Source organism: Ostrinia nubilalis, chromosome 24 (assembly GCF_963855985.1).
Source record: "Ostrinia nubilalis chromosome 24, ilOstNubi1.1, whole genome shotgun sequence".
Taxonomy (NCBI): domain Eukaryota; kingdom Metazoa; phylum Arthropoda; class Insecta; order Lepidoptera; family Crambidae; genus Ostrinia; species Ostrinia nubilalis.
In genome coordinates this window covers 10267689-10291653 of record NC_087111.1, presented here as the reverse complement: position 1 = coordinate 10291653, position 23965 = coordinate 10267689, and the positions used below count along the sequence as shown (strand labels likewise).

General features: G+C 37.7%; 1 protein-coding gene across 1 annotated transcript in view; it reads right to left on the bottom strand.

Moving 5' to 3' along the window:
• The window catches only part of LOC135083783 (G protein-coupled receptor kinase 2), a 156484-nt gene that overhangs the window by 31605 nt on the left and 100914 nt on the right, over window positions 1-23965 (bottom strand). Inside the window, exons 3-4 of the mRNA XM_063978532.1 lie at window positions 14328-14440; window positions 7646-7793 (exon numbers count right to left, since the gene is read on the bottom strand). Of these exons, the coding sequence (XP_063834602.1) occupies window positions 7646-7793; window positions 14328-14440 (261 nt within the window). The remainder of the gene's footprint in view (window positions 1-7645; window positions 7794-14327; window positions 14441-23965) is intronic.

Below are 23965 nucleotides of genomic sequence, written 5' to 3'. Positions count from 1 at the left end.
TCGATAAAAGCAGTAAAGCCATTATGCAAAATTCTATGAAAAATGTACGTTATTTTATACCCGATGTACGTAATTATATTAATATACGTTATGTTCAGGTATATTATTGTTGTTGTCCACTTATAAGTAATGTCCACTTTATAAGTTAAGTCCACAAAACGTACGTCAGAAGGTTGGAACAGTAAAACATGTGATTTCTTTAAAGGTGTAATGGACATGGCGCACAATTTTTGTTGAAGATGCCAAAAAAAACTCCAAAAAATTAGAATGAATACTGTATTTTTACTTTTTTGATATCTTTAAAAATGACTGAAATATTCAAGCTCAAAGTGCGCTCTTCCGCTAGGAGCGATTTTCCGCGCGGATTTTGAAAATGTGACGTAGTAACATGAAAAGCTGCATGTAAGATATTATCTGTGTACAATGGTTAGAATGGTTAGTAGGGGAGCCGAAGCGGGGATTTCGGGACTTACTAAAGAGTGGCAGACTAACATACAAGGAAATACTTTGTACCTACCTGGTTGATTACCTCTAAGTATGAATTTTTGACATAAAACGGCATTAGTTCTTATGCCTCTCACCTCAATTAAGCCCAAATTTGAGACCGCAGCCAAACTTTGAGTGACGATGGAAACTAGCCTAGATGGAGGACACATGAAATTGAACTTCTGCTTCTTCATTGATAAAAACTTATCATTTACCATACCTTATCATTTTGTATTCCATTTTCAAGTCACTTTTTTTTTCGCTTACTGTAAAACAAAACGTGGGATTTTTTTAAATCTCCGGTCTTTTGAACGCACATCTGAACGATGTCTGGTTTTAATTTCTTCAGTTACTCCGTGACCATGGCGCTTGCAACAGTGCCGAAATATTGGAAACTCAAAACTAAGGTACATGGTAGCAATCCCGTCAGTAATAATAATAGGAAAATGTCTTGAAAAATAAGTAAATCGTATATTACTTTATGTAACTAATTTTATTATGTATCATACTTATAACTAATCACTTCATTCAGAACTAGAAAACGATTCCAAGGATTCACTTTTCTTCAATAGATGATCAAGATAAAGAGGTATTTATTATAAATTGCTCTTCCAGCATTTCAATTATTCTATCTTGCTTAATGAAATCTTTTCAATTTTATTTACATGGTCATAACATTTTCACCATTCCTCTGCACCAATTTGTGAGGTACACCTGAAACCCCCGATAAAGCAGCTATTATAAGAATAATATTTAAAAAAACCCTTCTGACGCAGTTAGGTAATTTATTTATTTATTTATATGGCATACCAACAACATATATATTATACTCTTATGATTAACATAATAGGTAATAAACTAAATGTATCAAATTTCACTCCAACTTACTGTCAACTCAACGACGTGCTTTAAAATCAAAGATTGACTTTGAATTATGCCTTTTTTTACAACACACATTGAAAACAATATGACTTGCTTGAGCTTTTTCGACTTTTTCACAAAAATAACAAATAGGCATGAAGAGATTACAAAATTTCTGCAGCGACTCACTTGATTTACTTTGACAGGTGACAATAAATCCATAGACATTTGCCATATGAAAGACACACTTTTCCAATATTTTTGTTTGCCATGAGATTCTGGTACACCTATACCTATCATTTATTGAAAAGTTAAACTAAATTTTTTCAGCACAACGAAAATATGCTTTGGCGTGTAGCAATGCAACGTGACAACTGCAGTTCGGACTTCTTTATGCGTCCACTACACATACAATAAAATTCGAACTATCGCACATTTTTTCTTTTTAATTCTTATTCAGTAAAAAATGTTTCATTCAAAATTCAAAAGTTATTATCATATGACAGAACTTATGACCAGACTATGTACATTGAATAAAATATTTTTCTTTTTATCATCAAGCTTAGCAGTCTAATAAGTTACTATGACACTCGAGTTAATCCACATTCAGCACCATAGCCTCCCCTTCTACAAGGCCCTCTACAAATGTCAAAACGTCACTTAACCCTTTTAGCACCAGTTCTTTTGTTTTTGAGAAGATGTACCCAAATTTTTATATCAATTAAATTATAGTCTAATCGTTTGGTACAAATTAACGTGGTTACCTGGAAAGTGTTCCGGGAGTTTTGAAAATTGGTGATTAAAATAGATTTCGCTATGCTCTATGTTAGTCTGTTAGTTAAGTGTGATTGCCGCGCTCGTTGCGAAATTGGAAAAATGCTGCCTTAGAGAAGATTTTTGATAGTTACATTCTTTCCTATTTCGTCGTTACAGCCAAATGACGTTCACTGCTGGACAAAGGCGAGAATCCTTTGGGTTTTCCATAGGTTTTTCATAATGAACAGTCCTGCGCTGCCCGCATTCAGGTTCTTCCCGCGACCTTTATCAGATCGTCGGCCCACCTAGTAGGAGGCCTGCCCACGCTACGTCTTCCAGCCCGTGGTCGCCACTCAAGAAATTTTCTGCCCCAATGGCCATCGTCTCTACGAGCTATGTGTCCCGCCCACTGCCACTTGATTTTAGCAATTCTGCGTGCTATGTCGGTCACTTTGGTTTTCCTGCGGATCTCCTCATTTCTGATTCGATCACGCAGGGACACCCCGAGCATAGCCCGCTCCATCACCCTTTGGGTGACCTTGAGCCTTCTTATGAGGCCCATAGTAAACGACCACGTTTCAGAACCTTAAACTTTCCTATTTATTTCACGACTAGCTTTTTCCTGCGGCTTCACCCGCGTGAAATTTAGTGTCACAGATAGGCATAAATTATATGATAATCTGGGTTACAAACAATAATATTGCACAGTTTCAACAAAATCCGTTGAGTACTTTTTGCGTAAAAGAGTAACAAACCTGAGACACAGGAATCTTCCTAGTTCAGGTATCAACCCACCAACATTCTTACTTTTTGTTTTTCCTGATTGTTTGTTATCATAATATTATCTGTTAATGTTGGTGAGAAATAAACATTACTTTACTTTATTTTAAACTTCGAGTCATCCAAACTTTCGCATTTACCTATAATATTAGTAGGATACAATTATGTAATGTAGAATTTTTTTATACTTCAGCATATTTAGGACACCCGACAGCGTGTCCTGCCATGATCAAAGAAAAAAGAACTCGCAATTTAGCAGGTACATTAATTTGACTGTTTCACAACTCTAAATCTATTTAACTTACATTACATGAAATTTATCACATTTATCAAAGCTTCTTAGCTTGTCTATGTCCCAATATAAAATGAAAAAATTAGTTGTCAAAAACCTTTTTTGAGGCGGATTTTTTTCAATAAGGCGGGCGCGCGCGCGGCTATAAACGAGGTCACAAAATTCGGAAAGAACATAGCGAAATCTATTTATTCACCAATTTTCAAAAATTCCGGAAAACTTTCCAAGTAAAATTAACAAATAACTGGACTATTTACTCGTTATTGAGCACAGACACAAACTTAATTATTTTTCGAGTAAATTTATATTTAAGTGCATAAATGTAAAAATGGCTTCATATTGCACAAAATTGGCAATAGGTGGCATAATAATGGTTACTTTTTTAGCGCCTAGTTTGAAATGTGATTGAACGATGACAACTAACAACAGTTGTCAGTTAGGTAAAATTTTATTTTAGTTGGAAAAAGACAAAAAGTGGTAAATGGGTTAACGTGCGGGGGCTGCAAAATCATGTTGTGACGTCACGCGCGAATATTGGAAATTTTTGAAAAATTTAAAAAGTCCGTAAACTTCTCGAGGCTCTATCTTCGGTAATACTGGATGGATTGAGGTGAAATAAAAACTAGTGTAATGTGTGTGATCTAAACTTTAAATTAAGTCATAATTTAACTTAATATTACAACTTATGCGTGTTGTCCATTGCGACTAAAATAAAACTGGCGGGCTCAGCCGCCGACACATACAAGGAACAGTATAACTATTGTTTTCTATTATTGATTGTATTGGGCAATGATGTGGGGACGCAGGACGCTACTCAATACGCTCTGTTCATTCATGGAGTTAATTTATTACTCTGATTAATGTGTACCTACAAAAAATCTCTCCAAATATGCGTGGCATTTTATTAAAATTTTTGTTGCCAGCGTAATATTTTTTATCAATACACAGAGTATAATATATTGGGAAAACTTAGGCTGAGTTGCACCATCTTACTTTAACTTTAACAAACGTCAAAAATCTGTCAAATTTCATACAAAACACGCCGGTTATTGTCATAGTTACGGTTAAAGTAAGTTGGTGCAACTAAGCCTAAAATGGTGAAGTTAGATCACTATCCCGATGTCATTGAGTTTTCCCGGATGTTCGTTTTATTCCAGGAAATGAAAGAAGTACGTTTTATTCCTTCGTTATTTTATTCCCCGACGCGCGAAATATTGTTTCCGTAGCGACGACAGGTGACTTTGTGTTATATGTTTTTCTCAAATTTTATTCCATTTATTTCTACGGTTTTATCGAGAAGTTGAGATCGGGTCCTGAAGCAGTGGTAAGTTTTTATCAGTTACTTTTGATAAAGAAATAAATTAGAAATATCGTGAGCCTGTAACAACCTTCTATTGGTTTGTAGCAAGCATCATCATCATTATCATTTCAGCCATAGGACGTCCACTGCTGAACATAGGCCTCCCCCAATGATTTCCACAATGGCCGATTGGTGGCGGCCTGCATTCAGCGCGTTCCTGCTACCTTTATGAGGTCGTCGGTCCACCTTGTGGGTGGGCCTCCACTCCAGAACCTTGTTCTGCGTACTATGTGCCTTGGCTATTTCCAAATTGCCCATTGAAGCAAGCATATTCCAAATTAATTGTGGACGTTTTTGCCAACTATCTCTTACCCCTATATTAAACAGGCCGTATATTATTTTAAGTACCTACAAATCTACACTAATATTATAAAGAGGAAAACTTTGTTTGTTTGTTTGTTTGTTTGTTTGTTTGTTTGTTTAGTTGTAATGGATAGGCTCAAAAACTACTGGACCGATTTTAAAAATTGTTTCACCATTCGAAAGCTATATAACTCACGAGTAACATAGGCTACATTTTATTTTGGAAAACAATAGGGTCCCGTAAAATATTTGGGATTTTCATAAGACGTGGAAAAGCGCCATCTATCGTCATTGCTTAAAATCTTCTTGCGCCTGACAAAAATTTTTGAGGTACGTAAATATTCATGAAGGCAAAGCTGTCAAACGCCATCTATCGACATCATTAGTAAATTAGTAACTAAATATTACATGTACTATGAATAGCGCTGTTCGTAAATAATATTGAAAATTTAATAAATAAAGATATTTTATGTAATTGAACCATTCACTGTATGTACCTATTTGAATCATTCACTGTGTTTAAACGAACAAGTCAAAGTGTTAATTGGTGACTTTTTACAAACTTCCTTGCAAATTCTTACTATGTGCCGCCATCTACCGAGATGAATATTAGGGTACGGTTCTGCGGCGGACAAATGGGATGGGCGCGTGGGCGATTGTAGTTAAATAGGATAAGAATTACTTTGTTTTTATTTTCTGTATGTAATTTGTTAATTTTTTGGTAGGGTCTTTATTTTAATTACTTAGGTTGGTAGGTACTTACTTATTTGATTTTAATGATAATTACTATAGGTACGTATAATTTTAGTAGAAAGAAAGGTAATTGAATGACTAAGTGACTCACTCACTCATCACGAAGTCTCAGAAACTACAAGTCTCACTGGCTGATCAAAGCCAGGTGATCAAAGTGGAATACACCTCCTTTTAGAACGTAAGTAGTCACTAAGACGAAATTTTGCAAAATTCAACCCTTATGGGAGTTAAAAAGGGGGTTGGAAGTCTGTATTGCAGTCCTCGGTTTTTTAAGTAGGTAAGAGACTTGAAAGTTAAAATGTATGCTCACTATGATCTCTAGATATTGTGGAGGTGTACATAATATACTGTTCGGTACACTGTGGTACTGTGTACACATCGGTTTGCCGACGATATTGTGGTCATGGCAGAATCGTTGGAAGATCTTGGAACAATGCTCGAAGACCTTAATCGATTTTCCCAACAGGTAGGCCTGAGGACGAACATTGACAAAACGAAGCTTATGTCGAATGTCCATGTTGCGCCCTACCCAGTTTCAGTTGGGAGCTCAATTCTCGAGATTGTCGACAAGTAGGTATGTCTACCTCGGACAAACGATCCAGCTAGGTAGGTCCAGTTTCGAGAAGGAGGTCAATCGTCGAATCCAACTCGGCTGGGCAGCGTTCGGGAAACTACGCAACATCTTTTCGTCCAAAATACCTCAATGCCCGAAGACTAGAGTGTATAACCAATGTGTGTTACCAGTGATAACTTATGGCTCGGAAACGTGGCCTCTCACTATAGGCCGTATACAGAAGCTCAGTTGCACAGCGTGCTATAGAGAGGGCTATACTTGGTGTTTCTTTGCGAGATCGAATCAGAAATGAGGAGATCCGTAAACGAACCAAAGTCGCTGACATAGCCCAACGGATTAGCAAGCTGAAGTGGCAATGGGCAGGGCACATAGTACGCAGAACTGATGGCCGATGGGACAGAATGGTTCTGGAATGGAGGCCGCGTACCGGAAAACGTAGCGTGGGACTTCCACCTACAAGGTGGACCGACGACATCGTAAAGGTAGCAGGGAAGCGCTGGACGCAGGCCGCTTCCAATCGATCAACATGGAAAGCATTCGGGGAAGGCCTATGTTCAGCAGTGGACGACCTATGGCTGAAATGGTGGTGGTGGTGGTGGTACATATTATACTGAAAATGTATCATTAGAAATCAACCACGGGGGCTAAGGAGATTAAAGGAGTGTTGGAAGTATATATTATGAAAGTCCTATGTGTTTAAAGTAAGAGAGTTGAAATTTAAAATGTATGCGCTATAGATGCTAAGAGCGGATTTTACGAAACTCCACCCCTAATGGAGTAAAACGAGGTCCACGCGTACGAAGTCGCGGGCGGCCGCTAGTATAAAATATTTATGAAGGGTTTGCTCAGCGAATTTATCGTTATTGTGCGGTATCAATCCTAATAAAAAGGTCGGCCGCTCACCGCGTTGTTATTCAGGAACGTTGCGACAAACTTTGGAATATTTATAAATATTCAGGCTCTTCGAATTTCCGCGAAAACTCGGCCGGTTTGGAAAGTTTATTTACCGTCATAAATTTTATATTCATTGATATTTTAGTTTTCGGAAAATTTCTTCCACATGTACAGAATAAAATATTTTGTTTGTTTCATAAAAAGTTGTTTTTAGACCGGTACTTAGCAGTTTAGATTGTACGTATTGTTGTTTGCCAATACTTTTTTCGAGGGCCGTTAATTTGTTTGCAAATTGTTCTTGCTCCCTGACAGCGTCCGGCCGTACATTGAGGGTACTTGCTTCTTCTGCTCGCGAGCTAAGATCGCGCAAACATTGCTCGCGAGCACAGCACTACTCGTACCTTCTAATGCTGCGGTCATGTCTTCTATGACGCGCGCGCTCTCGACGTCGGTCACGGCCTGCTCGTCGTCCGCCTTCAGGTACTGGCCGAGAACACTTTGTTCGCGAGCAACGCCCGCATTACTTGTGCTCGCGAGCTAAGTTCACGCGAACATTGCTCGCGAGCACAGCACACTTTGTACCTACCTTCTAACACTGCGGTCGTGTCTTCTATGACGCGCGCGCTCACGACGTCGGTCACGGCCTGCTCGTCGTCCGCCTTCAGGTACTGGCCGAACACTTTGTTCGCGAGCGCCGCCCGCGTCTCGTCCACTTCCACCTCGTACCTCTCCGCCTGTCGGATAAGTGATAGTTATCTTATTCATTATTTTAAATTGGTTAGAAACAATCAGTCATTCTTGAATAATACAACAGAAAACATACACCTTACAAAAGAAGAAAAGAAATAAATACATTTAAATATTAATATTTTTACGAACAAAGATCGAGGATTTTATTTATTAGATAAGTCAAAAAATCTTTTGCACGTCATATTAGGTGCTTTCGCTCTTCTAGTACTAAGTACTTAGCTATTGGGCTAGAGATTAGTATGGTTAATTAAAACATAAGGTTAAAAAAATTCAAGTGCATATAAAAAATCAGTCAGTGCAAAGTCAAAGCCAATCAAAACAAAAGTAAATAAATTAGTCAACGTAAAAAAACATCACTCACACGTCCACAATCGATGCCTAACCTAAGTAGAACGATTGATAGTAATAAAGACCAAAAACATTTCTAGGAATTTCAATTTGGTGAGTAAATAAAAGTCATATACATTTCCAAAAAAAACAAATACAAAAGGAACAAAAGTACACAATAGGAGCCATCACGAATGATCGATCGTATACCATCTCCGGTTCGTTATTTGTTACTACGTTGTCGATAACATCGAGAATCGAGATCTGTTATTAATATGACGTCGGCATATCTCGTTTCTTGGCAGGCAATAATAGGAACGGGCTTACCGTGTCCAAAGAAAAGCGGATTGAGTTTTCAAATAACGCTAGCCACTACGAATCAGAAATGAGGAGATCCGTAGGAGAACCAGTGACTGACATAGCCCGCAGAATCGCTAAAATCAAGTGGCAGTGGGCGGGGCACATAGCTCGAAGAGCTGATGGCCGCTGGGGCAGAAAAGTTCTTGAGTGGCGACCACGAGCCGGGTGACGTAGCGTGGGCAGGCCTCTTGGCCATGATCTGGTGAAGGTTGTGGGAAGTGCCTGGATGCGAGCGGCGCAGAACCGGTCTTTGTGGAAATCCTTGGGCCTATGTCCAGCAGTGGACGTCTTTCGGCTGAAACGAACGAACGAACTACGCTAAGCCTAAGCGCAGATCACCGACTTTTGGTTGGCCGATAGGTGAGTCGGACTGATAATCAGTATGGAGATGTATGAAAGTGCGCACATTACACCGATTTGGTATCGGCCGATTCTTCATACAAATTAGAATCGGGCCCATCGGCCAACTAAAAGTCGGTGGTCTGCGCCTAGGCTAAGGGCGCGATTCTAGTTGACGCAACTTGAAACTACGAGTATTTTAGAGAGTATTCACTAAAGGAAACATCAGCCAAAGGTGTCAGTGCCAGACTGCCAGCCAGTTCAAAGTCCGTTCGAACTTCGTCGTCCGCTTAGATTATTGTGGTGAATCCACTCCTAACACATATATACAGTAACTTAGCATTTAAAAGGCCCAATTTAATGAAGCCGGTTTTTAAAAAAATATTGTGAAACCATAAACTTTGCTTTGCTCGCCGTTCACACATCACAGTACGTACACATATACATAAGAAATTTTAGTTATTATATCCCGTGAAATCCTATCAAAAATCTGGATGAATTCTTGTGAAGATAAACTCACAGAGATAAGTAAAGGTACTGTCTGTTTCTTCACGTAGTGCAAATCTTTGTACGTATTATTAAATCCTTCCTTTCCATGATAATTACAATTTCCTAGCTAATTCTTCCCACGTTATAATCGGCTATTAAATAAATCACAATACTTAATTACCCTGCAATACTTACAGATAAATAAGCTCCACTAACACGGCCTATTTACAGAGAAATCCCAGGTAAAGAGGGAATAGCAATAATATAGAAAATGAGGTTATTCACCGTAACGAATTCCCATTCGGGTGTCGTACAAGGAAAATAAACAGTATAGCACATGAAGTTTTACTTGTTTGTTGCAAAACCGCCCGTATTGCAAGTCTTTAAGAGGCAACAGTGTATAGCTGGACGTGATGGCGGTATAACGAGAAGACAGGATTAGTAGGGCTACCAGGAGGCTGGATTATCCCGGGATTTGGAGTACAATTACAGATGTGAAGGTGTTCGTAAGGTTGGTAGCATCAGGCATATACATTTGTGTAAGAAAATAACACCTATCAAAACTACAAAGATGGGGAGTAAATGTAGAGTCATGAAATTATCTTTTTCGATGACTTGGGAATACATCAAGGAAGACAAGAGTGCAAATAAATTCGAGAGTACCCTATTGTCGACTGCTAGACTGGTGAGAGCTTACCAGAATTCATCTTGAAGCTCTTAAAAAAACACCTTTTCAAAGTTTGAGCTCAATGGAGCAACGGAAAGAAAACTCAAGCTGTGAAAATCAATATGAAGTAGCCAAGGAAATGTAAATATAACCTAACATGTTAATGCTATTATGATATGCCTGGCAACCCTGCACGGAATCTCGGTGTACAACATATCAATATAAATGAATAGCTGCACTAATGGACCGTGTCTTTATCCCATTTCTGACTTTGTGTACCAATGTAGAGAGCACGTAAACAAATGTTTTTATATGGTAGGTAAGTATGTTTTAGCTATGATTATAATTTGTATTTGATATAGCTTTATGGCGTTTAAATTATTTTGAGTTTAAATAGAATAAGAAGAACCTAGGGCAATTTCATTTTTAATTCTCTCTGAAACACGAACGCGAGCGTTTCTAATCTTGCCATTTTCAATTTTCATTTCTTGTTCTTTGGAAAAGAACTCCTTTTTTCGCATCCACTACTCCATTGGTAACAATCTTCACTAATAGATAATATTGTTATATTGCAAAAGAAGGAACTTTATTTCACTTTATAAAGCTTGGAGAAAATGTTTCTATCTTACAATTTAAAGAAAAGCAGTGACTGGCATCTTCTAAAATTCTAATATCGCCAGCACCACCATAAATAAATAAATAAATCTTTGGACAATTTCACACAGCGCCAGCTAGCCCCAAAGTAAGCAACTTAATGCTTGTGTTATGGGTGCTAGCTTAACGGATATACTACTTATATACTTTTTTTTTTTTTTTTTTACCATAAAATTGCGTGTTTATCGTATACCACGATGATAAAGACACATCGAGTTAACGGGAAATCGATTGCCCATTGATAGAGTAGCCATCCCAAATCACTTATACTGTGAAACATTCATCAAATCGAATAGCACAATCGGAACTAAACTTAATCGAGTATTCGATAGAGATTTAACCTCAATACGAGTTCGATGAAGTGTATCGAAATCACATCGCGAAGGATAACATTCTGAGAACTTCTAAACTTATTACAAGAAAGAAATATGTAGGTATTGTACAAGCTTTGGGATTCTTCGGAAATTTCGGATCAACGGATTTCGGATCCAGTAAAACAAGAACTGAAATGGTTAATTTGGGAGACGAAATTCGAGCGAATCGGTTTTTTGCGGGACACTGCAAACGGAATGTTCTTGTGAATGTTTATATTAAAACACGTAAACGGGATACTGCAAAAAACGGTATATCTCAGTGGGAAAGAGCCCTTTCGTTCGTTCGTTTCAGCCGAATGACGTCCACACATAAGCTGGACAAAGGCCTCCCCCAAGGATTTCCACAAAGACCGGCCCTGCGCCGCCCGCATCCAGGCACCTCCCGCGACCTTCACCAGTTCGTCGGTCCACTAAGAGACCTGCCCACACTACGTCTTCCGGCTCGCCACTCGAGAACTTTTCTGCCCCAGCGGCCATCAGCTCTGCGGCCTATGTGCCCCGCCCACTGCCACTTGATTTTAGCGATTCTGCGGGCTATATCAGTCACTTTAGTTCTCCTGCGGATCTCCGCATTTCTGATTCGATTACGCAGGAAAGAGCCCTTAGGCTGGTTTTAGAATCGCGCTGACCGCTCGCTGATCGTTGGCGCTGACAAATCAAAATGTATGTAATTGAAGGGAACGTTCCTGAGTGACGCTAATCGCTCGGCGCCGACGCTTCATACATTTCGACTGTCAGCGCTGACGGTCAGCGTGCGTCAGCGTGATTCTAAGGCTTGATTTCCTTTTAGGCTGACATCGGTGACCGACGTCAGCGGCGCGCACGATTACACACTAGTTCTATGTAATCATCTGCCGCTGACGACGGCGTTGCAGTGCGGTGCTTCATAGAACATTGTGTTTATTTGTACGCTCGACCGATGTACGCGACGGATGTCAGCGTAGGAGGAAATCAAGTCTAAGGCTTGATTTCCTTTTAGGCTGACATCGGAGACCGACGTCAGCGGCGCGTACGATTACACACTAGTTCTATGTAATCATCTGCCGCTGACGACGGCGTTGCAGTGCGGTGCTTCATAGAACATTGTGTTTATTCGTACGCTCGACCGATGTACGCGACGGATGTCAGCGTAGGAGGAAATCAAGTCTAAGGCTTGATTTCCTTTTAGGCTGACATCGGAGACCGACGTCAGCGGCGCGTACGATTACACACTAGTTCTATGTAATCATCTGCCGCTGACGACGGCGTTGCAGTGCGGTGCTTCATAGAACATTGTGTTTATTCGTACGCTCGACCGATGTACGCGACGGATGTCAGCGTAGGAGGAAATCAAGTCTAAGGCTTGATTTCCTTTTAGGCTGACATCGGAGACCGACGTCAGCGGCGCGTACGATTACACACTAGTTCTATGTAATCATCTGCCGCTGACGACGGCGTTGCAGTGCGGTGCTTCATAGAACATTGTGTTTATTCGTACGCTCGACCGATGTACGCGACCGACGTCAGCGTAGAAGAAAATCAAGCCTAAAACCAGCCTAAACAGGTACATAAAACGCCACAGTAGTAGTAACTTAACGTGCCAGTGTCTGAACAGCACCCAGCACATTTAACTATTCAATACAAGTCTGTTGCAAAATAACACCCATTACAAACTACATAAGATGCAGTATTTAGAGCTATGTGCCGTCGTCCGTACATAAAATTCATATGCAACGTATTCATTGTGCACAGGAGACATCAAAGGCGAATCTGCATATTGAATAATCATTGACCGGTATACGGCCTTTGTAGACTCTTTGTTTGGTTCATTTCACTATCGCCTTGCTTGGCGAAAAACGGTAGGAAAATACCGGGTGTTCTTAAAAGAAAATTGACGTTGGTGAACTTTAATTATGGCGTTGGAGTACCCAATAATACATTATTTATGACAACCCTTTATTGAAAGCAGGCTTTGAAATAAGAAAACAAAATTAAAAGTATTTTATTAGGGTGTTTCAGATGGTATAGTCAAATGACTTATTATAAAACGGCATTTTCTCACACTATCAAAAATCTATGTCAAATAACTTTTATCACATTTGTTTTTTTTTTTCCTCCTTTTTTTCAAGTTATAACATTACTCTGTGGTAATAAATTTCTGTTGTCGTTATCAAAATCCTTGGGCGTCATAGGGCTGAAACGAAAGAATAAGTTTCTGATGTGTTGTGAGTGAGTGGATACAGCCTGCATTGTCACCCAACACAACTCTAGGTGTTTGTCACCCTAACCGAATCTCAAACAAAATACAAAGAGTAAAAAAACCCACTAAACATCCTACCCAGGGCGCGGTGTTCGCGACAAAGGACGCAATCTAAGTTACATTTACGTACACAGTGTTGAACTTTATCACAGAACACTTTGAAAAGTATTGTTGTGTTATAGCTAAAGATCTTACAAAGAAATCCGAATAAAATAAAGCGATAAGAATATTACTTGTAAGGTTCTACATACAGTTTTTTGAAGGCTGAAATTGCTGAAAATGATTTTGATAAATCGTATCAAGTTTACTTGAACTTTTGCTGACGCTGTTTTAAGGAAGAGCGAAAGAACTGCAAAGAAAGATAAGTTATGACATGCTCGACACTTAAAGACCGTAATCATCGACGTACCCTGAGTTTTCTTAGATCAAACAAGTAAGGAAAGGTAACATAAAATAACATCCCAGTCTTTCTAAACAAAGTAACGAATGTTACAGTTTTCACTTCGAATAAGCTTCGTGTGTTTTCTCCCGTGAATTTGTTCGAGCGAATTTAAAAATGTCATATTGTCTGGGACGGTTAGTGTCGGAATTGAACCGTTCAGGCGGCAAGGTCAATAGGAACAAATAGGTACACAAAGTGACTTTATAATTTGTTTCTCACATGAAAAACTATGAAGGAAGTAAAGCTTCGGCCAAACTAAAGGTTCACGATCAGACTTAAATGCATTGATCGCCATCGCTGCACGCTGGCTGATCGCGTGTGTTTGCGGTGGTTTGACTAAACCTTAACGTGTGCACCTTACGTTGGCGATGGTAATGGTGATCACTGCGTGCATAGATCGCCGCTACCAATGACAGGACGCGTTAATGTGAACTAATCGCTACAAATTCATACACATCTGATCGCCATCGCGCACGCAGGCTGCACGCGTTGGTTTGGCCGAACCTTCAGAGGGGACACAACTCAATAAACCAGTCAGCCTTCAAGAAACCGCCCACCACGTCAAGGTCGTACATCAAAAAACATGCAAAAATGTAAGTGCAGTCTATTTACCAAATGCATACTGACCGCATCTAGGAAGTTGTTGTACTTGTGGTACTCCGGCCGGTTCCGCTCACAGAACTGCCGGAACAGCAGCTTGCCGATCGGCTGCTGGTCCACCACGTAGTCGTAACCTACATCTGGAACAAGCGAGAAAGAAAACGTCAATAGTGTTAGCTACGGGACTATTCCCACCTCTCGTCCTACCGCTGCAACTACTGTGTACTTGAACGCCAATAAAATAAAATAATGTCAGCTAGCTACCAGTGTAGCTAAAGTGAAATGCCAACAGCTGTTGGTCTTAGGACCAGAACAGACGGTGAAACGCAACTGCAACGAAACTGCAACTGCTAGTTACTTTTGAGTTACATTTAAGTTTCTGCCATAGCGTCCGTTGAGAGACCACACATGACGCGACCAGTTTGAAACTTTCAGTTTCAGTTTCATTCATCAGAATCATCAGAAAGTTGCAGTTTCGTTGCAGTAGCGTTTCACCGTCTGTTCTGGGCCTTACTGTAAGCTTATACCGGTTTGAGTCAAAAGCTACAGACCGTTGCTAGGCTAGAGTCGAAGGCTATCGACCGTAGCTAGCTAGGCTAGATTCAAAAGCTATCGACCGTTGCTAGACTAGAGTCAGACCGTAGCTAAGCAAGGCTACCGACAATAGCTAGGTTAGGGTTAAATGCTACCGACAGTAGCTAGGCTACTGGCTCGAGTCCCAGCACCGATGTATTCAGACCTTTTATCTGGACAAATTTTGTTTTATAACCATCGTGTGGGTTACAGCGGTCCAGCTCACATCCCTTACCCGAGGCAAATGAAGCATTTATCTGATGTTCACATTTATTGTTCTTTGGTAACCCCATATGACATTCACGGGAAAAGTGGGAGTTGTCCACACTCCCGAGTTTTTTGATAATTGCCATAGCTGGGCACCGTTAATCAAATAGTTAACTTCGTTAATCGTTAAACCGTTAATAAAAAAATTAACTTCGTTAAACGTTAAAACGTTACATTTCGCAAGATTTAACGCAAGTTAACGTTAATCGTTAATCCGTTAACACAAGATAATAAAACGAAAAAAAAAAAATTGTATGCAAAGTTCAAATACCCTTTTTTCAATTCTAAATGATCCCAACTCTCCTTCATATCTTAAGTCTCAGTTTAATCTTCTCAGCTCTACGCACTCACGTCAGCTCCGCTCCTCCAACAAGTCCGTTCTTTCCACCCCTCTTCACCGAACTGGTTTTCTCTCCGACTCCTTCCGTCTCCAGGCTATAAGGCTCTGGAACTCTCTGCCTGAAGAGACCAGGCAAGCGTCGAGTAAGTTTTCTTTTAAAAAATCAGTCCATAACCATTTCCTCCAAATGATCTCATCTTCATGAATTGTAATTTCAGTTTAACCCAATCATCTATTTTATGTATGTATTTATTTATTGTACATTTTATATATTATTTATGTATGTATAATGTATGTAGCATTATTTGTTTTTTGTTTTTCTTTCCTGCACTAGAAGTACCGCCAAACAAATTTCTTTTCTGCTCAACCCAAAGGTAAACTGGTCGAGAATGCTTTAGTGCATTAAGTTCGCCTTATGTACAAATTTATTTTGGCATTAAAGTTTAAATTAATAAATAATTTCGAAAGCTTGTATCGCGCATGGAATTTATTCCTCTTTTATGTTTGCGCTACAAGCTTTCGAAATTATTTGAACCTTGCATAAGTACAATTATTTTTTTCGTTTTAGTACAACTGCATTTCAGAATAAAAGCTTGTTTTTAAAAAAGTTTTGTAATTATTATAATTCTATTTTACACTTTTTAGTAGTATTTCAATCTCAGAGCCTTGGTTCAATTACAATACAATTTAGCACTAAAGTGCTCGAAAAGACAAATCCAGCAAACCCAAACTCGATAAGTTTCCACCACATTTCGTTTAGCAATTCCTATGGTTACCTCCTGACTCCATCATTAGGACCCTGGACATCATCTAGTACTAAAGTGCTCGAAAAGACAAAGACTTACAACGAACCCAAATTCGATGCGATGCCGCCGTTTCATTTAGGAGTTCCTATGGCCACCTCAAGACTCCATCATCAGACCAGTTCAATGGTACCTTATCATTGCATTGTCATCGTACTTACATAAGTATACCAAATTTCAGCTCAAACGGTTGAAGAAAACTGGTCTTAAATTCAGTTGCAAGAGTTGTCACACACATACTAACAAGTGTCGTTATCGTTAGTGATCGGGTGGAAGCCCAAACGTACTTGTCAGAACGCGTTTTACTATCGTTTTTCAGCGTGCCTGCTGTATCTTTTTGGTAAATAGTAGGTACTGGATTAACGCTTAACGGACTTAAGATAATTTAACGGAAGTTAACGAGTCCGTTAACATTTTTTAAAGTTAACTTAAAAGTTAATCCGTTAACAGAAATGTTAACTTCGTTAATTAACGATTAACGGATTAACGAGTTAATGCCCAGCTATGATAATTGCTAACAAAGTTTTGGAAGTCTTTGAAAATAAACAAAATTTTGATCGTACAGAAAAGCGTACCAAGCCCTCAATTACTTTCATTTAGGATCTAAGCAGACGAATACACGAACAAAAGCTAGTTTATATGGATTCGGACGTGATCTCTTTGCCCTTGATCAATAGAAGGAAGACTGGGACAACAAGCGAGGGCCCCCTCGTCCCACTTACACTTCCGTACTCCGCAAACACTTCGCGGGTGATGTTGTTATTGTAGGATAGTACCTATTGATTGATGGATAGATACTTTTTGCCCAAAACCCCTCAAAAAGACATCTTGTGTACTCGTGTGGAAACGTTTGTATTTGCCGACCTGCACATACTTCAAAAATACTTCAAATGAACTGAAAATTTCATGCGGGCAGCGGATGGAATTATTCGTTCATTATGGAAAACCTTAGGGGAGGCCTTTGTCCAGCAGTGGACGTCATTAGGCTGAAACGAATATTTCTTTAAACAAACACTTTTTGACGCATTTTTTTCAGCTATTGGTTCATTTTGATAAAATTCCAGTCAGAATTCTGAGACATCTAACATAAAAAGAAGTTTGTAAAATAATAAATATAACTGTCAAAACAGTACCACGGATCTGTGAGAAATCGCTTCCTATGATCGCATATACAGGCTGGGAACGATAATTAAGTGATCTCACTCAATTATTTCTAAACTGTACAAGATATCGAAAAGCTGGTTACCGATTCTGAAAGTGCTTCACGAGCTCTTTCAAACGACACAAATTAGGTTTCAGAATAAACTGGATCTATCCGTATCCGTTTCCAGCTGGATGTTGAGTTTAAACTAAGGTCGAGAAATAATCCAGGTTAAAACGAGATTATTATTTAAAACCAATTCATAAATATTATATTATCCAGAACCTTTGAAGCTATCATCACTTGGGACTTCTCTTTATTAATTCCGCGAGCGATTCCGTCTGCAATCTGTACCTTTTGTTCGCATTAATGAAAGCGAATATAATTAATTAGTGAGTATTAATTGAAAAACGTAATTATGTTGAGCCAAGATTCATTATTTGATGAACCACGGCTCGTGTTTTTAATACAGGGTATCAATTTCTAGATTATAAAAATGTTTGCGAGATGAAAGAATCTAATTTCCTTGCGTAGTTTTTACGTTTTTGACTCCATTTTGGTGCCATTTTCCTGCCTATACCCTTGATTAGTTTTTGCTACACTTGATTAATTTCAGATGGTATTTTATTTTGTAAGGATGCTCTTTCTTTCAAAATAGCTGCACAGATTATAGCCTGACCAGGAACATAAAAACCCTCGCCATGTTGCGGAAAACTAATGGTACTAATTTCTTTTAATGGCAACAGTAACTGAAAACTTCATTGACATGTCACCTTGCATGTCAGTCTATTGCTGTCAAAGTGTAAACAAACTTTATTTTAAATGTGCGCAATTGGTTTTATGAATTAAATTGCTAAAATATTTTTATAGTCGTGAAAGAAAAGTGGTTCACAATGTGTTAAAGTATTTGTCGAAGAGAAATACTAAGGGTTCGGACAATATTTTCATTGAATAATGTTTCCGACAAAGGTTGTCAAATTGACTGACATGTTTATCGTATAGTACAGTCCACTATGAAAATTAGCTGTGGTTTGTTTCAAATACCTATTTTAAAATTTTTTGTCACTTTCTAAGTGTTGAATTTTATGGGATTGGAAAAGAAGTACCGAGTTTGAAGCGTTCATGAGCAGACATTGCAGTTGAATATTCAAGTTCTGAATTTGATTATTGATGAATAATAAAATAAATTCTACTAGCTCGATTGATGGTTTCATTTAATTTATTTAAATCAGGTTACCTATAATAATATTTTTTCGTTAATTTATGAAAATATCAAATTAGCACGTAATCCTGAATCCTGATACATAAAGTTAGCCTATTAATTTAAGACAGGTACGACTGTACTCAGTGTTGCACTATCAAATGCAATTGACGCGCCTCTATGCCAGGGTTTTTATGTTCCTGGTCAGGCTATACATTCAAAATTGTTATAGGTGTAGAGACAGTTGTAACTATAAAGAAAGAAAGAAAAATCTACAAAAACATTGTAATACTATCTCAGCCTCTAAAACAATTTTCCATTCCAGCGGTTTAGGTGTCTAAAATTTGATATGAAAGAGTAGTTTAAAGTACTATTAACTTAAGTTACACGCTTACGCCTGAGTCGAACTTGAATAAATAATGTGAATACTTACATTTCCATCCATCTCTACTGAACCAGGTTTGATTTAGAGGGCGTCTCAAATTGACGACGAAAGAGTTATTCCCATTGGATAGCTCCATGATTAATATCAGCGCGAAACCTGCGCAGTGTCAAAAGCGACTCTATTGCCAAATGTGAGGGTAGGTTTTTGAAGGCTGTTTGTGTTCTTGAAATATTTATAGGGTATCAAAAAAGTATCAATTTAGTTTCTCGCTGGATTAGGGAAAATCGAAAGTCATTATTTTTATTGAAGAAATTCTTCCTTCCGGGTTGAAGGTTCAATTTCACTAAGAGCAGTTAGGGAAATATTACAATCGAACGAAACACTGTGGTATCCCCTGTCATTGTAAAAGAAGCTAGCTTGCTATAAAATGAGTGTCCATGGAAATTTAAGTCGGAAGAAAATCTGTTGAATTTTCAACAAGTCATAGAGGTTTTGTAGAAAAATCCAAGTACTGGATTACGAAATGTTGTAAAAGCATAAGATTGCATGCAGCCTTGCTGACCTTTTGTGACAAAGAAAACCCTCGCGAGAAAAGCCACGGATATTGAGGCTCTTTCAAATAAGCCATTTGAGCCGGAGATTAGTCATCCGTTTTCAAGACACGGCAATTGTACTACTGTCTTACTTTAACTATAACAAATGTCATAAGTATGTCAAACTCCTTACAAAAACACCAGTTAAAGGTAAATATAGTTACGGTTCAAGTTAAGGAAGTGCAACTCAGCCTTAATGTGCAACGACTGGGGTGTCCTGCTGGAAACGTCTAATTTGAAAGAGCCCTTAGACTGCTTAGACAGTACTAAATGTCTCTGTCAGTAAATATTAATCTACAATTCTCTCATTTCGCAACCCCATACAAATCCCTTGCTCATTTCCATCAAGATTAAATCTAACTTTCCAAAACGAAGTAAACACACAATGTCGGAATTACGGGGTCGTCCCAGTTAATATCTGTTGTTTTTTTTGTTAATAAATACACTGTGCAAATAACAGCGGGTCAACGAATTATAATTTAGGCGAAATGGGACTTACAGGATAGTGATGGGGTGAACGTGTTTTGGGTATTGTTGAATAACTGGAGATTTTCCTTTCTTTTCGAAGTACATAGTCGCTGTAGATCTTGACATACATCTACAACGGACCTACCAATTTCTACTTTAGCTCAGTATTTAAGATGAATGATGTAGTTTGTAGAGTATTTAGTTAGATGTATTTAGTTTACTAAATAAAAATATATTCTTATATTTTTTCTTATATTCTTATATTAGTAAAAAACTATATATTCTTTTCTTTCTTCTTCTTTCTTTCTTCTTTTCTTTCTTCTTCTTTCTTTCTTTCTAAAGCTTAAATTATAATTGAAAACAAATCGATCGATATAAAATTAGTGCAGTTGTTAAGAATGCCAGATCAGCATAAATTGATCAAGAAATCAAGTCATTTTTGGCTCATGATACGCCTTTTAGTGTTAACGAAATTTAAACGCGGGGGAAGCAACAAACAAAGGACAGAAGATAAGTCAAGAATATGTTCAAAATCTAAGCAATAAAGACTACAATTCGAAATCAATCGCTCCCTACCACTTAATTGACATTCCCACAAGCGAACAGAGTTATTATCGAGCGTTATCAGTAGTTTAACAAATTATTGGTTCAAGCGGTGAAGTGCTATCAGTTGATATAATTTACGTTATTATTGTTTCCCCAACGAAGATAATGTCCCCAATTCCTAGAAATTAGATATAATCGCTATTAATCTATTACTACAACGGAATTGATTGGTAATCTACTTTTTTCTTATCTTTTTAATAGAAAAGAATTGTATGGTGGGTTATTAATATATCATCATTTTTCATCATCATTGTTTTGATTGATTGATTTTAAACAGTAATGATATAGAGGTTCGATTTCTGAATAGATTTCTAGCTTGAACGTGCTCTTCAGGGATAGATTTAATATGAAAAGATCATACTTGATTAGAAGAGAGAATTAAACAAGACAGAAATCTCAATTCAGAACCAGATACCATGCCAAAAATTATTGAGGAAATCCATCAGTTTAATATGCTAGGTATCAACTCTAAAATTTAGTTCATATTTTGACTATCTTTACGAGATTAAAATAGTAATTTATAGAGAAACATTCCCTCATTTTACGTGCCCAGATATGATCTGAGATAAAACTTATTAATTTGATTCAAGAGCATTTGAATTTGAAATATCACTCTAAAGCTCAGAGCACACTTATCAACTCGCTTTTCGCGAGCTGTCATCGCCTTTCGAGCGCTGTCAACCGCAAGGCGAGGCGTTTACGTTACGGTGCGGATAAGCGTGCGTTATAATACGAAGTTTCATACAAAGAATACTGACCGCTTCGAGTTGATACGGTTACGATCCGTTTCCTGGTTGATAAGTGTGCTTCGTCCTTTAATTTGATTCAAGAGCCGTTTGAATTTGAAATATCCCCTTAAATTAGAAGTGCTTAGCTTGATATATGAGACAGCATTCATGTCATTCCGTTGAGTCAGCTCTTTTTATAGACCATCCTTCCGAGACAAGACAAGCTTTTATTTATTACGGTATTTGTGTTATCTCAAAGATCTCCACATTCGAGCATTCGTATACACGAAGATTAAGTTTTGCCCGTGGCTTCCCTCTCGTGGATTTTGGTTAAAATGGGTGCATACCCATACTCAGCCATGCAACACTCATAAAATACGGCGCTTTTTCGTAGGAAATTAAGAGTGGTGCATAGCGGAACTAACCAAAGGAATCTGTCACAGAAAGTCTTTCGTCCTAAACCGGGGTAAAAGCTATCCTATGTTTTCCCTTGTATCTCAAGCTATCTCATAACAAATACCATCTACATCACTTCAGTGGTTTAAGCGTGAAAGAGTTACCAACATCCATCCATCGTCACAAACTTAACTTTCACATTTAACCCTTAAGTAACACCATGGGGTAATTTTTTACCCCAGGCGCATAAAAATTGACGTATCTTTTTTTCTACCAAAGCTAGTGCAATGTCGTTTTGTGTATTCTCAATGCAGAGTGTGCGCTTTAAGCTCGTAGATGCGGGATGTGAAAAAATCATCTGTTTGGCTTGTACAGGTAGGTGGGGTGGAAAATTACCCCAGGGTGTTAGTTACGCATGCTTTAATTTATCATCATCTAACATCTTATTAATAGGTTTTTACAATATTGAAACAAAATGAGTAAAAATTTATATGACGATTAAGTAGCACGTTGTCTCGAGAATGCAGAGAAATAAATAGAGCTTGATTGACATGATACTTTTCGAACTTTAAAGACATCCCCTCAGAACACAGCGTTCATAAATTCGACACAGAAATAGAGCCCAAAGTGATAATTACGTAATATTTCAGCGTGTCTGATGTGTTTTGAAAAAAATAATTAGGAATAAAATAAATAAAGAATATATTATTTTCATAATTTTATAAAAAAAAAATATATTTTGTTTTATTATAAAGCCAAAAATTTTCGTTTTATTTCATTTTGTGTTTAAAATATGTATAAAACATCTATTCAATGTCCGATTAGTGTAAGTTTTTCGTTCCCACAATAACTTTTCAAGATTTTTTTAGAAGACCATTGTGGAGACTATTAGTTGCCAATGAAAAAATCTTTGTTTTTTGTTATGATTGATTTAAGATGTTTCTTTACGCTAGATAGACGTTCTTTTAAAACAATAGTATAATTTAGTGAGTCCATTAATATACTGTAAATCACAAATTAAATAGATTTTAAATATTTTCTTAAAAAAAATTAATTTCCGTTTGGGGTATTTTTTTACCCCAGGGTGTTCAAAGTGTAACCAAAAATAAGGATGTTACTTAAGGGTTAAAATATTAGTAGGATATGAAGTTTTTTATCGACGATCTCCGCGTCATATTTACGGTTCTACCAGTTCGACAGAGATCAAATCGAATGCGTTGTCAAATGGCATGTCAACCGCTTAGACTGGTTGACAGATCGCTTGTCAATCAGCCGCTGCGCCGGCTGGCATGCCTTTCATTGATATCTGAGTCCTTGGAAACAACTTGTCAAACATTTGAATTTAGAGAGAGAGAAAACATAGGTGTATGGATAACTATACCTTAATTCTTTAGAAATTTCCTTAAATGTAAACAAACACTTCTGCACACAATTACACCATAATCACTTACGTGTTCATAATATCATACACATTATTTCACAAGCCCATGAAACCAACTTTATTCTCACGATTATACAAGTTTGGAATCAATCTTTAAACAAATTATTTTAGCAAAATTATGTGAAAGATGAAAATTTGTGAGACTTGTCAAATTGACTTGAAGTTTAAAATTATGTGTTATCTCCATGTTGTCTCTGACACATCAGTGTTGTAACCTGTAAGTCATAGACAATAATCGGTAAATTTAATCGATTTTATTTCAATTATTCAATCATTTTTATTACTGATTGCATTTAAATAGATTTAAATAGGGTCTTAATCAACAATGTATTTTTTCTTCATTGAATGTACTACTAATTGTTTAATGCATTGCTTTATAAAGCATTATAAATTATTTCTATAGGTACGTAAGTACTACAATAATTTCAATCCGCGATTAACGAGAGGTTTTGTCGTCTCACTAGGGCACAGATTAAAAATGTTTTAATGTCAGTTGGCCATATTTGTTTACATTTAGGGAAATTTCTAAAGAATCCGACCGTAACTACACGTTTTTTGCAAATTGGAACACAAAGCTTCTAAATAACGCTTCTTAGGGCTATGAAACGACACTAATTATGCTACCAATCTAAAGATCAAAATAAAAAATTTCAAGACTAGAATCTGTTGATTTTCGATTATACTCGTAATCAATCACAGAGTACAGAATATAAAGCTTGAGTT